At 40.7% G+C, this 14,792-nt stretch overlaps 1 protein-coding gene across 2 annotated transcripts in view; it reads left to right on the top strand.

Moving 5' to 3' along the window:
* The window catches only part of atrnl1b (attractin-like 1b), a 55,952-nt gene that overhangs the window by 3,694 nt on the left and 37,466 nt on the right, over positions 1 to 14,792 (top strand). For both annotated transcript variants that reach the window (XR_003050304.1, XM_008313771.3), the window contains exons 2-17: positions 1,560 to 1,643; positions 2,116 to 2,229; positions 2,334 to 2,462; positions 3,348 to 3,556; positions 5,502 to 5,676; positions 6,701 to 6,788; positions 8,281 to 8,542; positions 8,651 to 8,834; positions 8,974 to 9,128; positions 9,604 to 9,688; positions 9,876 to 10,090; positions 10,189 to 10,307; positions 10,549 to 10,681; positions 11,291 to 11,478; positions 12,541 to 12,754; positions 13,833 to 14,024. Coding sequence is in view for 1 of the 2 variants with exons in the window: in XM_008313771.3 (XP_008311993.1) it covers positions 1,560 to 1,643; positions 2,116 to 2,229; positions 2,334 to 2,462; positions 3,348 to 3,556; positions 5,502 to 5,676; positions 6,701 to 6,788; positions 8,281 to 8,542; positions 8,651 to 8,834; positions 8,974 to 9,128; positions 9,604 to 9,688; positions 9,876 to 10,090; positions 10,189 to 10,307; positions 10,549 to 10,681; positions 11,291 to 11,478; positions 12,541 to 12,754; positions 13,833 to 14,024 (2,546 nt within the window). In the remaining variant the exon portion in view is untranslated. The remainder of the gene's footprint in view (positions 1 to 1,559; positions 1,644 to 2,115; positions 2,230 to 2,333; positions 2,463 to 3,347; positions 3,557 to 5,501; positions 5,677 to 6,700; positions 6,789 to 8,280; positions 8,543 to 8,650; positions 8,835 to 8,973; positions 9,129 to 9,603; positions 9,689 to 9,875; positions 10,091 to 10,188; positions 10,308 to 10,548; positions 10,682 to 11,290; positions 11,479 to 12,540; positions 12,755 to 13,832; positions 14,025 to 14,792) is intronic.

Raw genomic sequence — 14,792 nt, 5'->3', positions numbered from 1 at the left:
AATGTGTTTTTAACCGCAAACAAGTTGTTGCCAATCCGAAGCTGCATCCTCCTAATAAGCATTTGTTTAAAAAGTGACATGTCTCCTGGTGTTTTTATTAGTAGGTTCTCAGTGTGATTGAACAGCTCAGTGGGTGGGCTGTGTCAGCTCTAGTTTATTGTGTTATGGGGCTAGGGCATATGTGTTATACTCAAGGCCCGGGGGTCAAATGCGGCCCTTGTGTTATGGGGCTAGGGCATACGTGTCATACTCAGTTTTTTTTAATTACACAGCAGTGAACAGTATTTGTAGCTTGAATAAATCATAATCAATTGCAGATACATGTATTAATCTGTTATGGAGGAGCTACATCTATACCAGACTCTATTCTGTTTGTATCAAAGTCTGAATGACTTTTATTTTAAAATATTGCCAGATGGAAAATTTTTTTTTGAATGTAGCAAATTACAATTTTTCATTTTCACTGTATCCCACTGCGGGCTGATACCAAAGGACCTATGGACTGGTACTGGTTCGCGAACCGAGGGTTGGGGACCCCTGATCTATACAGTGTCAGTACAGTGACCAACATTGTACCGACCCTTAGTTAACACGTGTGACCTTGAGGTGTCTGCCAACATGTTGCTTTTAATCCTAAATGTATGCAAATGATTGTCTTGTGCATCACTCTGATTCCTATCCTCATTTCCTGAGACAGTAGACGCGATGCAGATAAGGGTCAAGATAAAAAAGAAGGGATCATTTAAAATGTAATAAAGCTGGCTGAGTGGAGCACCTTGCTCAGCTGTTTCACGCAAAGATGACACCGTCTGTGAAACCCGAGGCCTCTTCTCATCTCTTCTAATACTTAGTTGTCAAATAAATGTCAGATAAAACTGACCTCATCACTCAGAGTCTACTGACTTTAATGTATTTCTATTGTCTGTCCACCTTAAATGCTTTGAATCATGTACGGCATTTAAAAGAAAATTTAAAAAAAGCATTTGTCAACACTGACTGTTTCAGATTGACATTTAGTTTCTTGGAGATGATTCCAGAGCATACTGAATGAATTGCAACAGTTGGGTGAATTATCTATGGACATGGACGTTTTCCACTTTTATGGCTGTAATGTGAAACACTTTTATTTCCTTTTATTACAGATGAGTTTCACACAGGGCTGGGAGCAAAGTTAAATGAATTAAGACGACAAAACACAATCATAAAATGTCTTTCTACTTCAGGCGGTTATTTTCCCATCGCCCTTTTTTTGAGTGCTTAAAACTGTCTGAAACACCAGAAGCCATTAGAGTTATGAGCTCCACGGTCTCCGTTTGTGTGAATTATGATTTTTTTTTTAAATGAAATGTTTTATTACTACATACTACTACTGTAAACATGTCTGACCTGGACAGCCCCCTGCAGTATTTTTCATAGTTTAACTATAAAGTAATTCATGTCCTGACATACTTATATATGATATTCTGTAACGTGAAAACCGGCTTTATATTCTCTGATTTTTGGCCTTTGTTGAAGTGTTGTCCTGATGTTGTTTTGTTTGTTTTTTCTGTTTCTTTCAGGTTGATGGAGCCCTCAGGATACCTCACTGATGGTCCGATCAACTATAAATTCAAAACAAAATGCACGTGGCTCATTGAGGCCAAGTGAGTACTTTTGTGGAATGCAACGCCGCTTCACTGACGTAGTGAAGTTAATATACGTCACCTATACTCGATAATCGACTTCTGTGTCAGACTATGAAATGTTTGTTGGTCCATCAGTGTGTAGTACACTCTGGATGTCTGATAAATTGCAGTTGAATGTGGCAGAAAAAAAAACCCACTGGAGTTGCTGACACCTTTAATTGCCATGGCAACATTGGTAACGGTGAGGGCAGAAACTTTATCAGGTTAAAAGTGGAAGGATGTCTGGGTTTCTTGAAGCCTCAGTAACAAGAAAAAGCTCAAGGCAGTACACTGCAGTATACAGAGCCACATGACGTATCTTATACAGTCTCTTAAGGGCTGTGAAACAGCAGAAAGTGCATGATAGTCACACGTGAGTATTTGTGCAGTAATCTGTCTATGAACCCTCTAACATTTGTGTCTTGTTGTTTCTCCCCCACCCACTCTTCAGTCCAAATTCAGTTCTTCGGTTAAGATTTAACCACTTTGCTACAGAATGCAGTTGGGACCATATGTATGTCTACGACGGTGATTCAATCTACGCTCCTCTGGTTGCTGTTTTCAGGTGAGCAAACGATGTTGTTCGTTTTCACTTTTGAAGATTGTAGTTATTTTTGTCGTGAGAATTTGCTACAAGTAATGTCAACTTCTGCCTTTCTGTGGACACAGTGGTCTCATCGTGCCGGAGGTGCGAGGAAACGAGACCGTTCCTGAGGTGGAGACGACTTCGGGCTACGCACTACTACACTTTTTCAGTGATGCTGCCTATAACTTGACAGGATTTGAAATCTTTTATTCGTAAGTATCTACGGTACATTTGTCAAACTCGAGGCCTGTGGGCTGAATCCAGCTCACTTTATGTAGTCAACCAGAGCTTTATATGTGTAAGGCTGTCTTATGATAAAATGGTTTAGTACAGAGTGTATAACAACGTTTACTGGATTGGTTTATTGTAATGGTGAGTAAGTCACAATTTAAAGTTTGCTTATTCCATTACTGATATAATATAAGCTAATATACTAGAGTCTAGTATATAGGGGTGTCAAACTCATTTTCACCGGGGGGCCACATCAGCAATACAGTTCCACTTGAAGTATCGGTTGTAATTGGTAGACTGTATAGATTAGGGGTCCCCAACGCCCGGTCCGTGGACCATAACCTCCTATGAAAAAATGGCATATGTTATGTCTGCCACCATCTAGTGGAATTAACTGAAATTACAACCAATACGTTGCAATGAATGACACAGAAGGAATTAAATCAGCCTGTATCTTTGGTAGGCCAGATTAGAAAGCCCAGCGGGTCGTTTCTGGCCCACGAGCTGTAGTTTTGCTATGCCTGCCCTAGACTGAATTCATTCATAAATGTCTATTCTTAGACTGTGTTTTACCTTGAGTGATTCAGTTTGACACCCCTGCTCTAGGGCATATCATATTGAAACCTCGGTTAATACAGGACATTAAGGATGTGTCTATTTCAGTCGTCAGTTTTTTTAAACTTGTGACAGCAAATGACTATAACAGAAGCCCTATCACAACAACTCAGTGGCTCAGTGACTGCTCATCCATTGTCAATCCTGAATCCCTCTGACTCCTGCCAAGAACATGTCCCTGCGCCACCATGCAACATGGAGCAAAACAGTGCAGTTCATTGTTTGGTGAATAAAACCGCCTTTCTCTCCAGGATCAACTCTTGCCCTAATAACTGCTCTGGCCATGGAAAGTGCACCCCAGGGAACTCAGTCGCCAGCAGAGTTTACTGTGAATGTGACAAGTACTGGAAGGGCGAGGCCTGTGACATCCCCTACTGCAGAAACAACTGCGGAAGCCCCGACCACGGCTACTGCGACCTCACTGGGGAAAAGCTGTGTGTCTGCAACGACAGCTGGCAAGGTACGAGCTGGCTGTGGCCAGATGAAGAAGTTGATAAGAAAGTATACGAGTCAGAAAATTCCAACAGGGATAACGGACAGGGACGTGTTAAGACATGTCTCTCCGGCGACATCATTGGGCTGTGTTGGCTTTTTATTGAAAATTGAACATTTTGAAATCATAGCAAACATTATCTTTGTAACCAAAATTAAGTAAAACAAACTTTACAACAGGTTTTCACCCAGCCATATTTGATTTAAACATTGTAAAGGGACCGTATCAGTCCTCTGACAGGGGCCAAAAAACAGGTCGTAATCTGGGGTGAAAGAATTTCCTTCGATATCTACAAAGAAGAACATCTCCTTTTTTGGAAACACCAATGGAATCCTTAGCAGCAGTGGTTTTTTTTCTCTTTTTTTTCTTTTCTTTTTTTTCTCACTTTTTAAACTGACTCCTCTTAATCTTAACTATGGTGTTCGTCAAAACTCACAGGCTCTCCTATTAAATGATTTCAGGGAGTTTCTTTCTTCCAACATTCTTCTACAAAAACACTGACCATGTTTTGTTTTTCTTTTTCAACTTATGTGCATACCTTTGGAGATGAGGTCATTTATAGCGTTGTAAAATCAGTAAAACTATCCTGCAAGAGTCTAAAAAAAAGTGGGTGTCCAGCCAGAATGACCTAACACATGTGGTTTTTATTTATAAACAATTCCATATGCACCACCTGACAGTATTGAATAAATCAGCGGATCCAAGTGAAGAATTGGTCTCTTCACCACCTCAAGATGTCGGGTAATTCTGGGCAGGGAAACCGCTTTATTTAGACATTGATCAGTTAGAGTCTAGACTGTTTGAAGGTTCCAGGTTCAATACCACACACTCCCAAAATCCCAGGTTGAGTTAGAAGGGCAACTGCGCCAAATCACATTTTAGAGCCTGAAGAAAACACTGCACTACACCATCATTACATTTATAGTGTGATATTTTGGGCTTTTAATCGGTTAAAATGATTATAATTAATAACGGCATGAGTTAATGCCATAATGTTAGTTTCCACTTTCATCTAAATCTAACTTTTAATCAGATTGTTAAAAAACCTTTTTTTTAATTTGTCTATTAAAGGTGTGTAGTTTTAGTGCTTTATTACAACTACGATAAGTGTAACTCAGTTGTAAAAGATAATTTCGGTCGATGTTCATTTAACATCTGCTGTTGATAACTCAGTTGTAAAAGATCATTTCGGTCGATGTTCATTTAACATCTGTTATCATGTTCTACTTCAAATGGTGAATCATCCAAGAGGCTGCGGCTCTGTTTTGTAACCACGGCATGTTAAAAGGTCACCACCCTTTCCTTGTGTCGTGTTGCATTATTTGGAGGCGCGTCATGTGGAATTAGTCAGCAGACATCTGTGAACAGCTGTGAAGTACTGTGTCGCAGCGCAGGGCGTTACCACGTTGATAAAGTCCCCGCGGCATTCACCTTATTATGAGCCTCCGGCTGCTTCGGCCTGGTGGAACTTGACAGAATCACCAAGCCCTCCGTCAGGCGGTTGTACACACCCCCCTCCCTGCTGTGCTAAGTTAGGGAGGGGTGTGTGTTTTTTTTTTTTTTTGGTTCAAGAGCAGCCCATTTGTGCTTCGCTGTTTCAGCAGCGAATACCTACATAATGTTACATAATGAATACCTCAGATTTGACCATGAAGGCGTAGTTCAGAGCCGATCTAATATTGTGTTTATCCTTTTTTTGCAAGGTCCATTGTTGCTCCCTGAAAAAGGGGAAGCTCCTTTTTGGCGTGTTCCTTTTAAACACTGACACCGAACATCCTGATCTGCAGTTTTTAAATTTAGATCTGTTGTTTTTGCAAATATAGTGAGGATTAGATACTGTACTGCGCCCGCTCTTCATAAATGTATATTTCTTCAGTAGCTCCTCTCAGCTCGTTTCCTGTCTTTTTTCCAGGTCCAGACTGCTCTCTTACTGTACCATCAACCGAGTCCTTCTGGGTCCTGCCAAGCGTCAAACCCTTTGGCACGTCACTCGCCCGGGCATCCCATAAGGCTGTGGTGCAGGAAAAGGTTATGTGGGTTGTGGGTGGATATACCTTCAACTACAGCTCGTTCCAGATGATTCTCAAGTAAGGAAAAGTTCTCAATGTAATCCTTTATCATATTTTGTACCTTAATTAGAAAAAACAACAATTAAAATAGTGTGTTTTGTTTCGTTGATAACACGCCCTTATACATCATGGTGGCTACACAGCGTGATGGAGGCCGCAAAAAATAATTTATTATTGATTTTCTTTCTTTTTTTAAAATCACGTTTTATTATCAGGACTCACTGTTTTAAGCTGCTTTTGTCAGATGAACACGGCTAGACGCAATAACTTCAGCAAGCGTAATCTCACTCTCACCGAAATTGCCTGGGGATATTGACACATTGTATTGATTCGAAACGGCGTTTAGTACGTGCAGTGGAACAGACGGAGTGAGTTGCCTCTGTTGTTCTCAGTGTGCATCTGTACAACTGGACATTTTTCTACCTAACATATAACACATTTTTAAAGGAATGACCCTTTAAAATTCTTCTCACTATAAAATGGGAGATAAACTAAGGCTTTTTTTAATGTGGTGTGTTTAACAGAAAATTGCTAAATTTGTATTTTCTACGGTCGTGCGGTTCGTGGAGTAATTCATGTCATCATACAAGGCTTCGAGCTGAAGACTATTCTCCTCGTCTGTTGCTTGGACAAGCTTTTTCCATCTGTTCAGTGTTTGCTCTTCACTCGGTGCTCTCACTACTGTGGAAAATTCACCCTGGGCTCAAAAAGCATCTGGTGTTAACATGCCGTCCTGTTTGACGCCGTGTTTTTTTTTTTTTTTTTTTACCACCAATGCCTAAAATCTCATATGTTATCTGCTTAGCATAGCAATCGGGGCCAGATCTCAGAACCCAGCTGCCTCCGGGATAAACCACAGCGTAAAGTGTTATATTTTATGAATGAAGACTAAATGATATCGACATATATTACTCATCTGTGCTAGGTTTATTATCTCATAATTAGATTCATTCAAAAAATGATTTGTTTGAAGTCACAGGGAGTCGAGCTAAAGTAGTTATGATTTACAGTGGGTAATGGTGTTGATGCTTTCTTTCTGCAGCTACAACCTGGAGAGTGGAATCTGGAACACTGTCCCCATCAATACTAGCCCTGTGCCAAGATATGGTCATTCAATCGCTGCCTACCAGGTAAACAGGACTGTTGGAAAAAAATGTATCTGTCAGTCTATCTGCTTATCTATCTATCAATCTGTCCATCTGTCAATCTGTCCATCTGTCCGTCCATCCATCTATCCATCCATCTATCCATCCATCCATCCATCCATCCATCCATCTACCTCTCTACCATCTATCCATCTATCTATCTGTCTGTCCATCCGTCCATCTGTCCATCCATCTATCCATCCCTCCATCCATCCCTCCATCCATCCATCCATCCATCCATCTATCTATCCATCCATCCACATAATAATAACAGCCCATACACACCTTTGTTTCCCATTCTTAAAATTTGAGTAACACATTTTTACTGACATCTAATCACTGGTCAGATGAAGGGGGTTTCACAGACTGGAAGTGGCCCTCAAGCCCAGAGAGTGTTTCTCCTAAATCCCCTAAACTTGTGTAACAACGTGTAGTTAAATTCCATAACATTAAATGTCTCACAAATCAAACATCTGAAATCTACAGTAGGGTTTTTTGGACCACATTAGAGTGTTCTGTAGTCCAGACATTCCCACGGACTCTTGATCAGAGATCAAACCAAGTGTTCACACCAGTTAACTTCTGACATTCCTTGGCAACGGTTTTACTGCTCCCTGTGGTAGCTTTTTGATAACACATGAGTGAAGCTCATGTGGGAAGGAAGAAAAGAGAAAAATCCTGATTTATCCACGGTCGGGTTTTGAGCTAGTGTCGTGACTGCTGCGTGTCAAAGTCGAGCGGAAGGACCTTGAAATGAATCCTGAGCGTGGCAGATAGCCAGGGCACTGATGCTGCTGCTTTATTGGTGTAATTTGTGTGTTGTGCTTCACCAGCTGCGAACAAGATACTGAGGTTGACAAGGTAAAATCTAGTCCAGTAAAAACTAGACACTTTATTCACTTATGTCAGGGGCCTATATATTTTCACTATGGGGTCACACTAGATTTTTTTAATCCTATAAATACTGTACAATACAACAGTGCAAATGAGTATCATTAATCAATCAACAAAACAATTGAAAAAGTAGTGAAAACAAAAAATTGAGCGCAAAGTTGAATCATTATTGACATTGACATGAGTTTGAGATCTGATTTATATCATAAAAAATTGAAATATGTTGGGTTTGGCTACACTTAACTTAAACTGTATCTTTTTATAATTATTGCTCTTTAAATATTGCTGTAAAAATAAAGGAGGAAGGTTTCTGACTGATACTTTCTTCTTGTTAAATTGGTTGACATTGAACCTCAGTGGAATATTAATAAGAATTAATTATTAATTAATAGGAATAATTAATAATTATGAATTAATAAGAACATAATTCAAAGTTGCATTTTAATACTAAACCTAAACTACTAAACCATTCAACATCCTTATTTCATAATATTTTGAATGACATCCCCAGCCTGTCCCTACGCTTGGGTTTCGCGGTTCTATTCCGTTACCCACTGAAACCCGTCTGTCCTCTTCATTTAAGGATGACATCTACATGTTTGGTGGGAAGCTGGAGGCCAACGGGGGGAATGTGACCGACGAACTGTGGGTGTTCAACATACCAGGTCGGACGTGGCAGCGGAAAATCCCTGTGGTCGGCCCACCGGGCCAGACTCAGATTTATGCTGTGGAGGGTCACTCAGCCCACTGCATCTTGCTGGAGGGTGGCGAGGCCATCATGCTGGTCATCTTTGGCTACTCACCCATTTACAGCTACATCAGCAACGTTCAGGAGTATAACCTAAGTAAGTCTCGGCTTTGATCAAGAGCCATTTTTTTTCCATCCTTTTCAGCCTACAAAGTGTTGTTGTTTTTCAATTTCAAAGAAAACAATGGTGTTTTTTTCCATTCAGGATCCAACACTTGGGTGATACCAGAGACCAGAGGCGCCATTCCCCAAGGAGGTTATGGCCACAGCAGCACGTATGACACCTCTACTGGCAGCGTGTATGTCCATGGCGGCTACAAGGCTCTGCCTGCCAACAAGTACGGCCTAGTGGACGACCTCTACCGCTATGACGTCGATACCAGGACATGGTAAATCAAAACACCAACACAGGCTACATGTAAAAGTACTGCCTTATTCTCCACGTAATCCGGTCTGCGTATGTGATGGTGAACGTCGCGTCTTTCTTGTAAGCGTATCCTTGAATCGTTGGTCATGCGTATGTTCCAGGTTCATCCTGAGAGAGAGCGGGTTTCCACGGTACCTGCACTCGGCCGTGCTTCTCAGCGGCACGCTTCTCATCTTCGGCGGCAACACGCACAACGACACGTCACTCAGCAACGGAGCCAAGTGTTTCTCCGCTGACTTCCTCAGCTACGACATTGGTAGGAGACGTTTCCGATTCAGTCAGTGGAAATAATTAACCTCGCAAAGTGGAGTGAACTTTTTACTTTTGGGTGACATTTCTAAAGTATGACATTTTAATGATTTTAAAAGCTACTTTCAGGGAAGCTTGTCTGCTCTGGTTAATTTTTTTTTTTTAGGTTTAACAATTTTTAAGCACATTTTTAAGTGTTTTGTCATCCACTCATTTTTCATATTCACTTTCTACGAATATTACTAAAACTCTACCTTCTTAAAATGCAAAAAAAAAAGGTTAGAATGTTCCAGTTCCAAATTAAATTATATTTCAATTTTGTTTTTCTCCCTTTTGCCTTCAAAAGGTTCAACTTAATGTTCAGATAATTTAATAAAAAACATTTTATTTTACAATATGTGAAGACTTTCATGTTAAAATGCGGGTTTATGAAGTAACTCCTGTTTTTTTTTTTTTTGTTTTTTTTGTTTTTTTTACTGCAGCCTGTGATGAGTGGAAGCGTCTGCCTCGACCGGACCTGCATAGAGATGTCAACCGCTTCGGTCACTCTGCTGTGGTCAGCAATGGGTGAGTTGATTTGATCAAAACACACTATGTGTATACAAAGGCATTATAGTCATGTATATTTTACTTTAAAATAGCATACTTTATGTTGATGAATTTTGAATTGGGTTTATTAACTCTTTGGGGAAATAAAATAATAATAATAAAAATGTATACATAATATCTCACCTTCTCCACTGTTCCTCACCAGGTCCATGTACGTCTTTGGGGGCTTCTCTGGTGTGCTGGTTAATGATGTGCTTGTGTACCGGCCTCCCAGCTGTCAGGCTTTCTTGGCAGAGGAAGCTTGTGTGACGGCCGGGCCAGGGGTCCGCTGTGTCTGGAGCAGAGGTCGCTGCCTCCCCTGGGAACCAATCACAGCCAATGGAAGCATCACCCATGCCTCATTTTGCCCCCCTAAACCTGGTTAGAAAGGCAGATTTTTTTTTTACATTTAAATACCAGTTGTAATGTAATATTTCAAGCTCTGTGAATAAAGAATTAATGCAATCTCTGTCTTCCAGTCACGGTGGATGAGCGCTGCTACCGCTTCTCAGACTGTGCCAGCTGTACAGCCAACACCAACGTGTGCCAGTGGTGTGACGACAAAAAGTGCATCTCCGCCTTCAGTAACTGTACATCTGTAAGTCGGCCAACAGGGGGCACTGTTGCACTTCTGCTCTGCTTTTGACCTTCCTGGATCTCTCACGGAGACACTCTTGTGGCGATAGTGCAGTGATTGTTTTGAATTGTAATAATGTCCTAATGAATAAGGAGCACTCTGCTTTACGGTGCCCATTGATTAGACCGCACGCAAGTGTGACCCCCGTTCACTTTGATGACGCGCCGCCTTCTGTCCTCTGTCCCTTCTGCTCTTGTTGCAGAGCGTGAAGAACTTCACTAATTGTCCAGTGCGTAATGAGCAGGTGTGTAGCAAGCTGGCCAATTGCAAGAGCTGCTCGCTGAATCCCATCTGTCAGTGGGATCAGAGCCAGTCCGAGTGCCACGCGTTACCAGGTAGGAAGTAAAGAAACACACACACACACAGGCACATTTGCCTCTCGTATCTGCAGTCTGTTTACAGATACACCAGCTCACTTAACTTTTTTTTAACTCTTTTTTGATCATATGTTGTTACAGTTACATTTTTCAAAATACTCCATACAAATACTTTAGTGTAAAAATGGCAATAAAATATTGTTAATCCAAGTTTTCGTAGACTACATATTATCTAAGAATAGAAGTTGTTATGACAGGCGGACCACGTTGGATCTGGTACTGTGTTTACACCTCTTTTAATCTTAAACTTCACTGAAAACTTTAACACTTCATTGCTAACATACTGGCTGTCAGGCTCATAACAGCTAATTTATTGCTAGGCAGTATTTAGAAGTGAAGAAGAAAACTTGTCAAAATGTGCTCGGCAGGATATTACTTGTATTTGTTTTTTTTTTGCATCCACTACATGGCCTTCTGTTGAAAGATTTTAAAAATGTTTTAGGTTTAGTGCTCTACCCATTTTTTTTTCCCTCTCGCCTGTCAAGGTTCCTTCCGCCGTAAAGACTGGAGGACAGCGAACTTATGGTTGCTGTGTTCTTAAATAACACCACACTATCTGTCTTCCAGCCCAGCAGTGCAGCGAGGGTTGGAGCCAAGTGGGGGAGGCTTGCCTGAGGATTAACTCCAGCCGGGAGAGTTATGACAACGCGCAGCACTACTGCAAGAACCTGAATGGAAACATCGCCTCGCTCACCACATCCAAACAGGTGGACTTCGTACTGGAGGAATTAAAGAAGCTCCAGCAACAAGACAAGGTCAGTTTACAAGTGTGTTAATGTGTTTCTCACACGTCCAACCTCCCACATCTTAGCTTCTGAGCTGTTTACTTACACTCGCTCTCTCCGGGTTGAGTCAACCCAGCGTGTTTCTGTTCGAGGATGGTGATGATGCAATCGCAAGTAGATGGCATTACCAGGCTTCATCTTGACTTGTTTCTGTGAAATGTTCTACCCACGGACTCTGACTGTTACATTCACACCACCCTGCGGTGTGTTCTGACCGTAGTAATGTTTTGTCAGTCACAGCTCTGTCAGTCTTCCACATGTAGAGTCATACATCAAGGCCAGATGACTCACTGTCTGTAGAAACTGTCATGAAGACAGACGATGTTTGAAGTCCAGTTTTTATATATTTTTTTTTTATTTGTGAAGCCCACAGATATGTGAACAAACTCGGTGTTCAGTCAACGTTTGGCATTTGAACAGACTCGAGTATTGACCGTCTTTGACTCCCAATCATCCACTCAGCAGAAATAAAACTATGAACAGTGCATACAATTTTTTAATCAATTAAATATGATTCGTTCTCATTGACTGCAACACAATTGTTTGAGCCTTGTTTTATCGTGAGAAGAAGAAAATGAAATACACTTTTTTTTTTTTGACAAATCTTCCTTTCCTTTTTTCCTCTAGAGTTTAAAAAACTGTCTGAGTCTTGTGGTGATTTCAGCTTGGTCATACTGCTGCTTTTTAAAAGATTTCATTAAATGTCTGTCGGCTCAGTTAAAATACTGCTTGATTTTTTTTTTTTTTCCTCCTGACAGGCTGCCATTTCCCATCATTTCTTCTTGCGTTAAAAGTTGGATCCTGGAGGCAAATGAATAATCTTTGCTGTGAATTTTATTTCAGTCAACTTTTAATGGCATGCTGGGTTCCTAGTTGTTATGCGGTATCAGCTTATGTCTTTACGGCGTGACTGAAGCAAAAAGAAAGGAAATATTCACACATTTTCTTCCTTTTTTTTTGTTTAATCCTCACAGAGGTTTCATCAAACTTTTTTTTTTTTTTGTGGCTGAAGCTTTGACTGTGTCTCCACAGCGGCTGTCTCCCTGGGTGGGCCTCAGGAAGATCAATGTGTCGTACTGGGGTTGGGAGGACATGACCCCCTTTACCAACAGCAGCCTACGCTGGCTGCCTGGTGAGCCAAGCGACTCTGGTTTCTGTGCATACCTGGAGGAACCGCAAGTGTCGGGTCTGAGAGCCAACCCGTGCACCGCAAATGCCCATGGTCTCATCTGTGAAAAGGCTACAGGTGAGTCTACTCTATGATGGTGTCTGACTGAGTGTGTCATCGATTTAGTATGAAATTAGGAATTTTAGCATTTTCAGCTGAAGGATGTTTTTGACAAGACGAGGGAAAAAAAAAGTATATTAAAACAATGAGTAAAGAAATATACTGTAGGAAGCGAAGCATATTGACGTTAACACAGCATATAATATATATGTAAAGGAAGCGAAGCATATTGACATTAACACAGCATATAATATATATGTAAATATATTTGTATATATTTAACAAAATTGTGTGAACATTGCCGGTATAGAGGTTTCTCCCTTGGAAAAAAAAAAACCCAAAAACCTTTGGATCAAATGTATTGAAATTACATCAGTGAGGTTTCCGTTTTCTCTGTCTCTGTTTTCTCATATTTCCTTTTTTTGTTCTAAGTTAACAAGACATCTTTACCATGAGAAATAAGACCCAGTAGGTGGCAGTAAAACATTTCACAATATTCAGCATTGCCAAGCCTTGGTGAAGAATGGCTTGCTGTAATAAACTAAAAACACACACACAAAAATCACTTTTTATTAGACTTGGAATAACAATATTTATTTACTCATCTTTTTCCTCAAAAATGCTGAAGACAATGATTTGCATTTTTAAAATAATAAAAACATTTTTTAATTAGATTAACTCATCACCCTGAATCAAAGGTATCAAACTCCCGGCTCATGTCCCACTGTTGGCTGACATTTGTCCTGTCATTAAATGTCAGTAGTGTTTTGATGTTTCTAGCTTCATAGCTAAAAAAATAGAAATATCTAAATATTAAACACTGATGTGGCCCTCATCTCTGAATTTTCCTTTTGTTTTGAGTTTCCATGTTAGACAATTACCATTAAAAAAAACAATTTAAAAACAATTTTTGTACTAGCACACTGGACTAATGGATTGGAGCTCTAACCTGCGTACTTAGCACCACCTGCAGGCAAGGGAGAAAGATTTACAATACACAATTCCATGATAATGAAAGTCTTTATTATTTAACATCACCCAGTCTGTTGTTGTGTTATTTTCCCTTATTTTTTCCCACTTTTTTCCCCCTGTTTAGGAAATCCCAACCAGAGCAACCGACTGTCCTGCAAGAAGCCCTGCGCTCTGCACACCACGTGCGCCAACTGCACCAGCCCGACCATGGAGTGCATGTGGTGTGGCAGTGCCCAGCGCTGCGTGGACTCCTCTGCCTATGTCATCTCCTTCCCCTACGGCCAGTGTCTGGAGTGGCAGACTGTTGATTGTGTGGGTAAGTGTCCTTTACTGAACATAATCAAGATTAGTTCTCGCCCCAAATCTGTAGTCTGCCATTAAATTGGTCGGCATTAAGCTGCTGCCGTGGGCAATCAATATTTATCACTGGGAGAAAAGAGAAGGTTCAGGGTGGAAAACGGCTTAAAGTGGAAGCTTTTTATGTCCGAGGGAGAAAGGTATTAGTTTTCCATGATTGCCTTTAGAAGCTGTTTTTGCTTAGCAATGGCCAATTACTCTCACATACAGTTGGCCCAACTGTTAGATTTCCCCGTTGACCTAGCCACAGATGGACTCTTTACCATTAGCTGGAGTTAAGTACTTGACAGTTGTGCATCACGGAGCAGTTTCAGAGAGGTGCTCCTCACATATCAAATTGAAAGACGGGCATTACCGGTATTTACTCCTCACGTACGATGCGCTAAAATACGTCTGTTAATGTGTAGGTTTTCATGACATCATGACTCAAATCAAAACAGCTCTCGGGTAAAGTTTGGCTCCCGTTAGAAGTGAATAAATGTTTTGATGTGCGCGGAATTAAATGTAAAATATCCTTGTGTATTTGAGGATTTTAGCTTTTAGGATCCATTCAATTATCCATTAGGGATAATGGATCCATTAGGGTTTCTCAAAGTCTGTACTAGGGTCCGCATCCAAACTGGTAACTGAGCCTATAAAGTGTAAAAAAAATTCCTTAGTAAGTTCATAAAAGTAATTATGTTGCCGATCCCTAAACCTAAATAATAAGATTTGGACTTTTGTAGGG

The sequence above is a fragment of the Cynoglossus semilaevis genome, chromosome 8 (assembly GCF_000523025.1).
Source record: "Cynoglossus semilaevis isolate Cse_v1.0 chromosome 8, Cse_v1.0, whole genome shotgun sequence".
Lineage (NCBI taxonomy): Eukaryota > Metazoa > Chordata > Actinopteri > Pleuronectiformes > Cynoglossidae > Cynoglossus > Cynoglossus semilaevis.
This window is presented reverse-complemented; position numbering and strand designations above follow the sequence as displayed.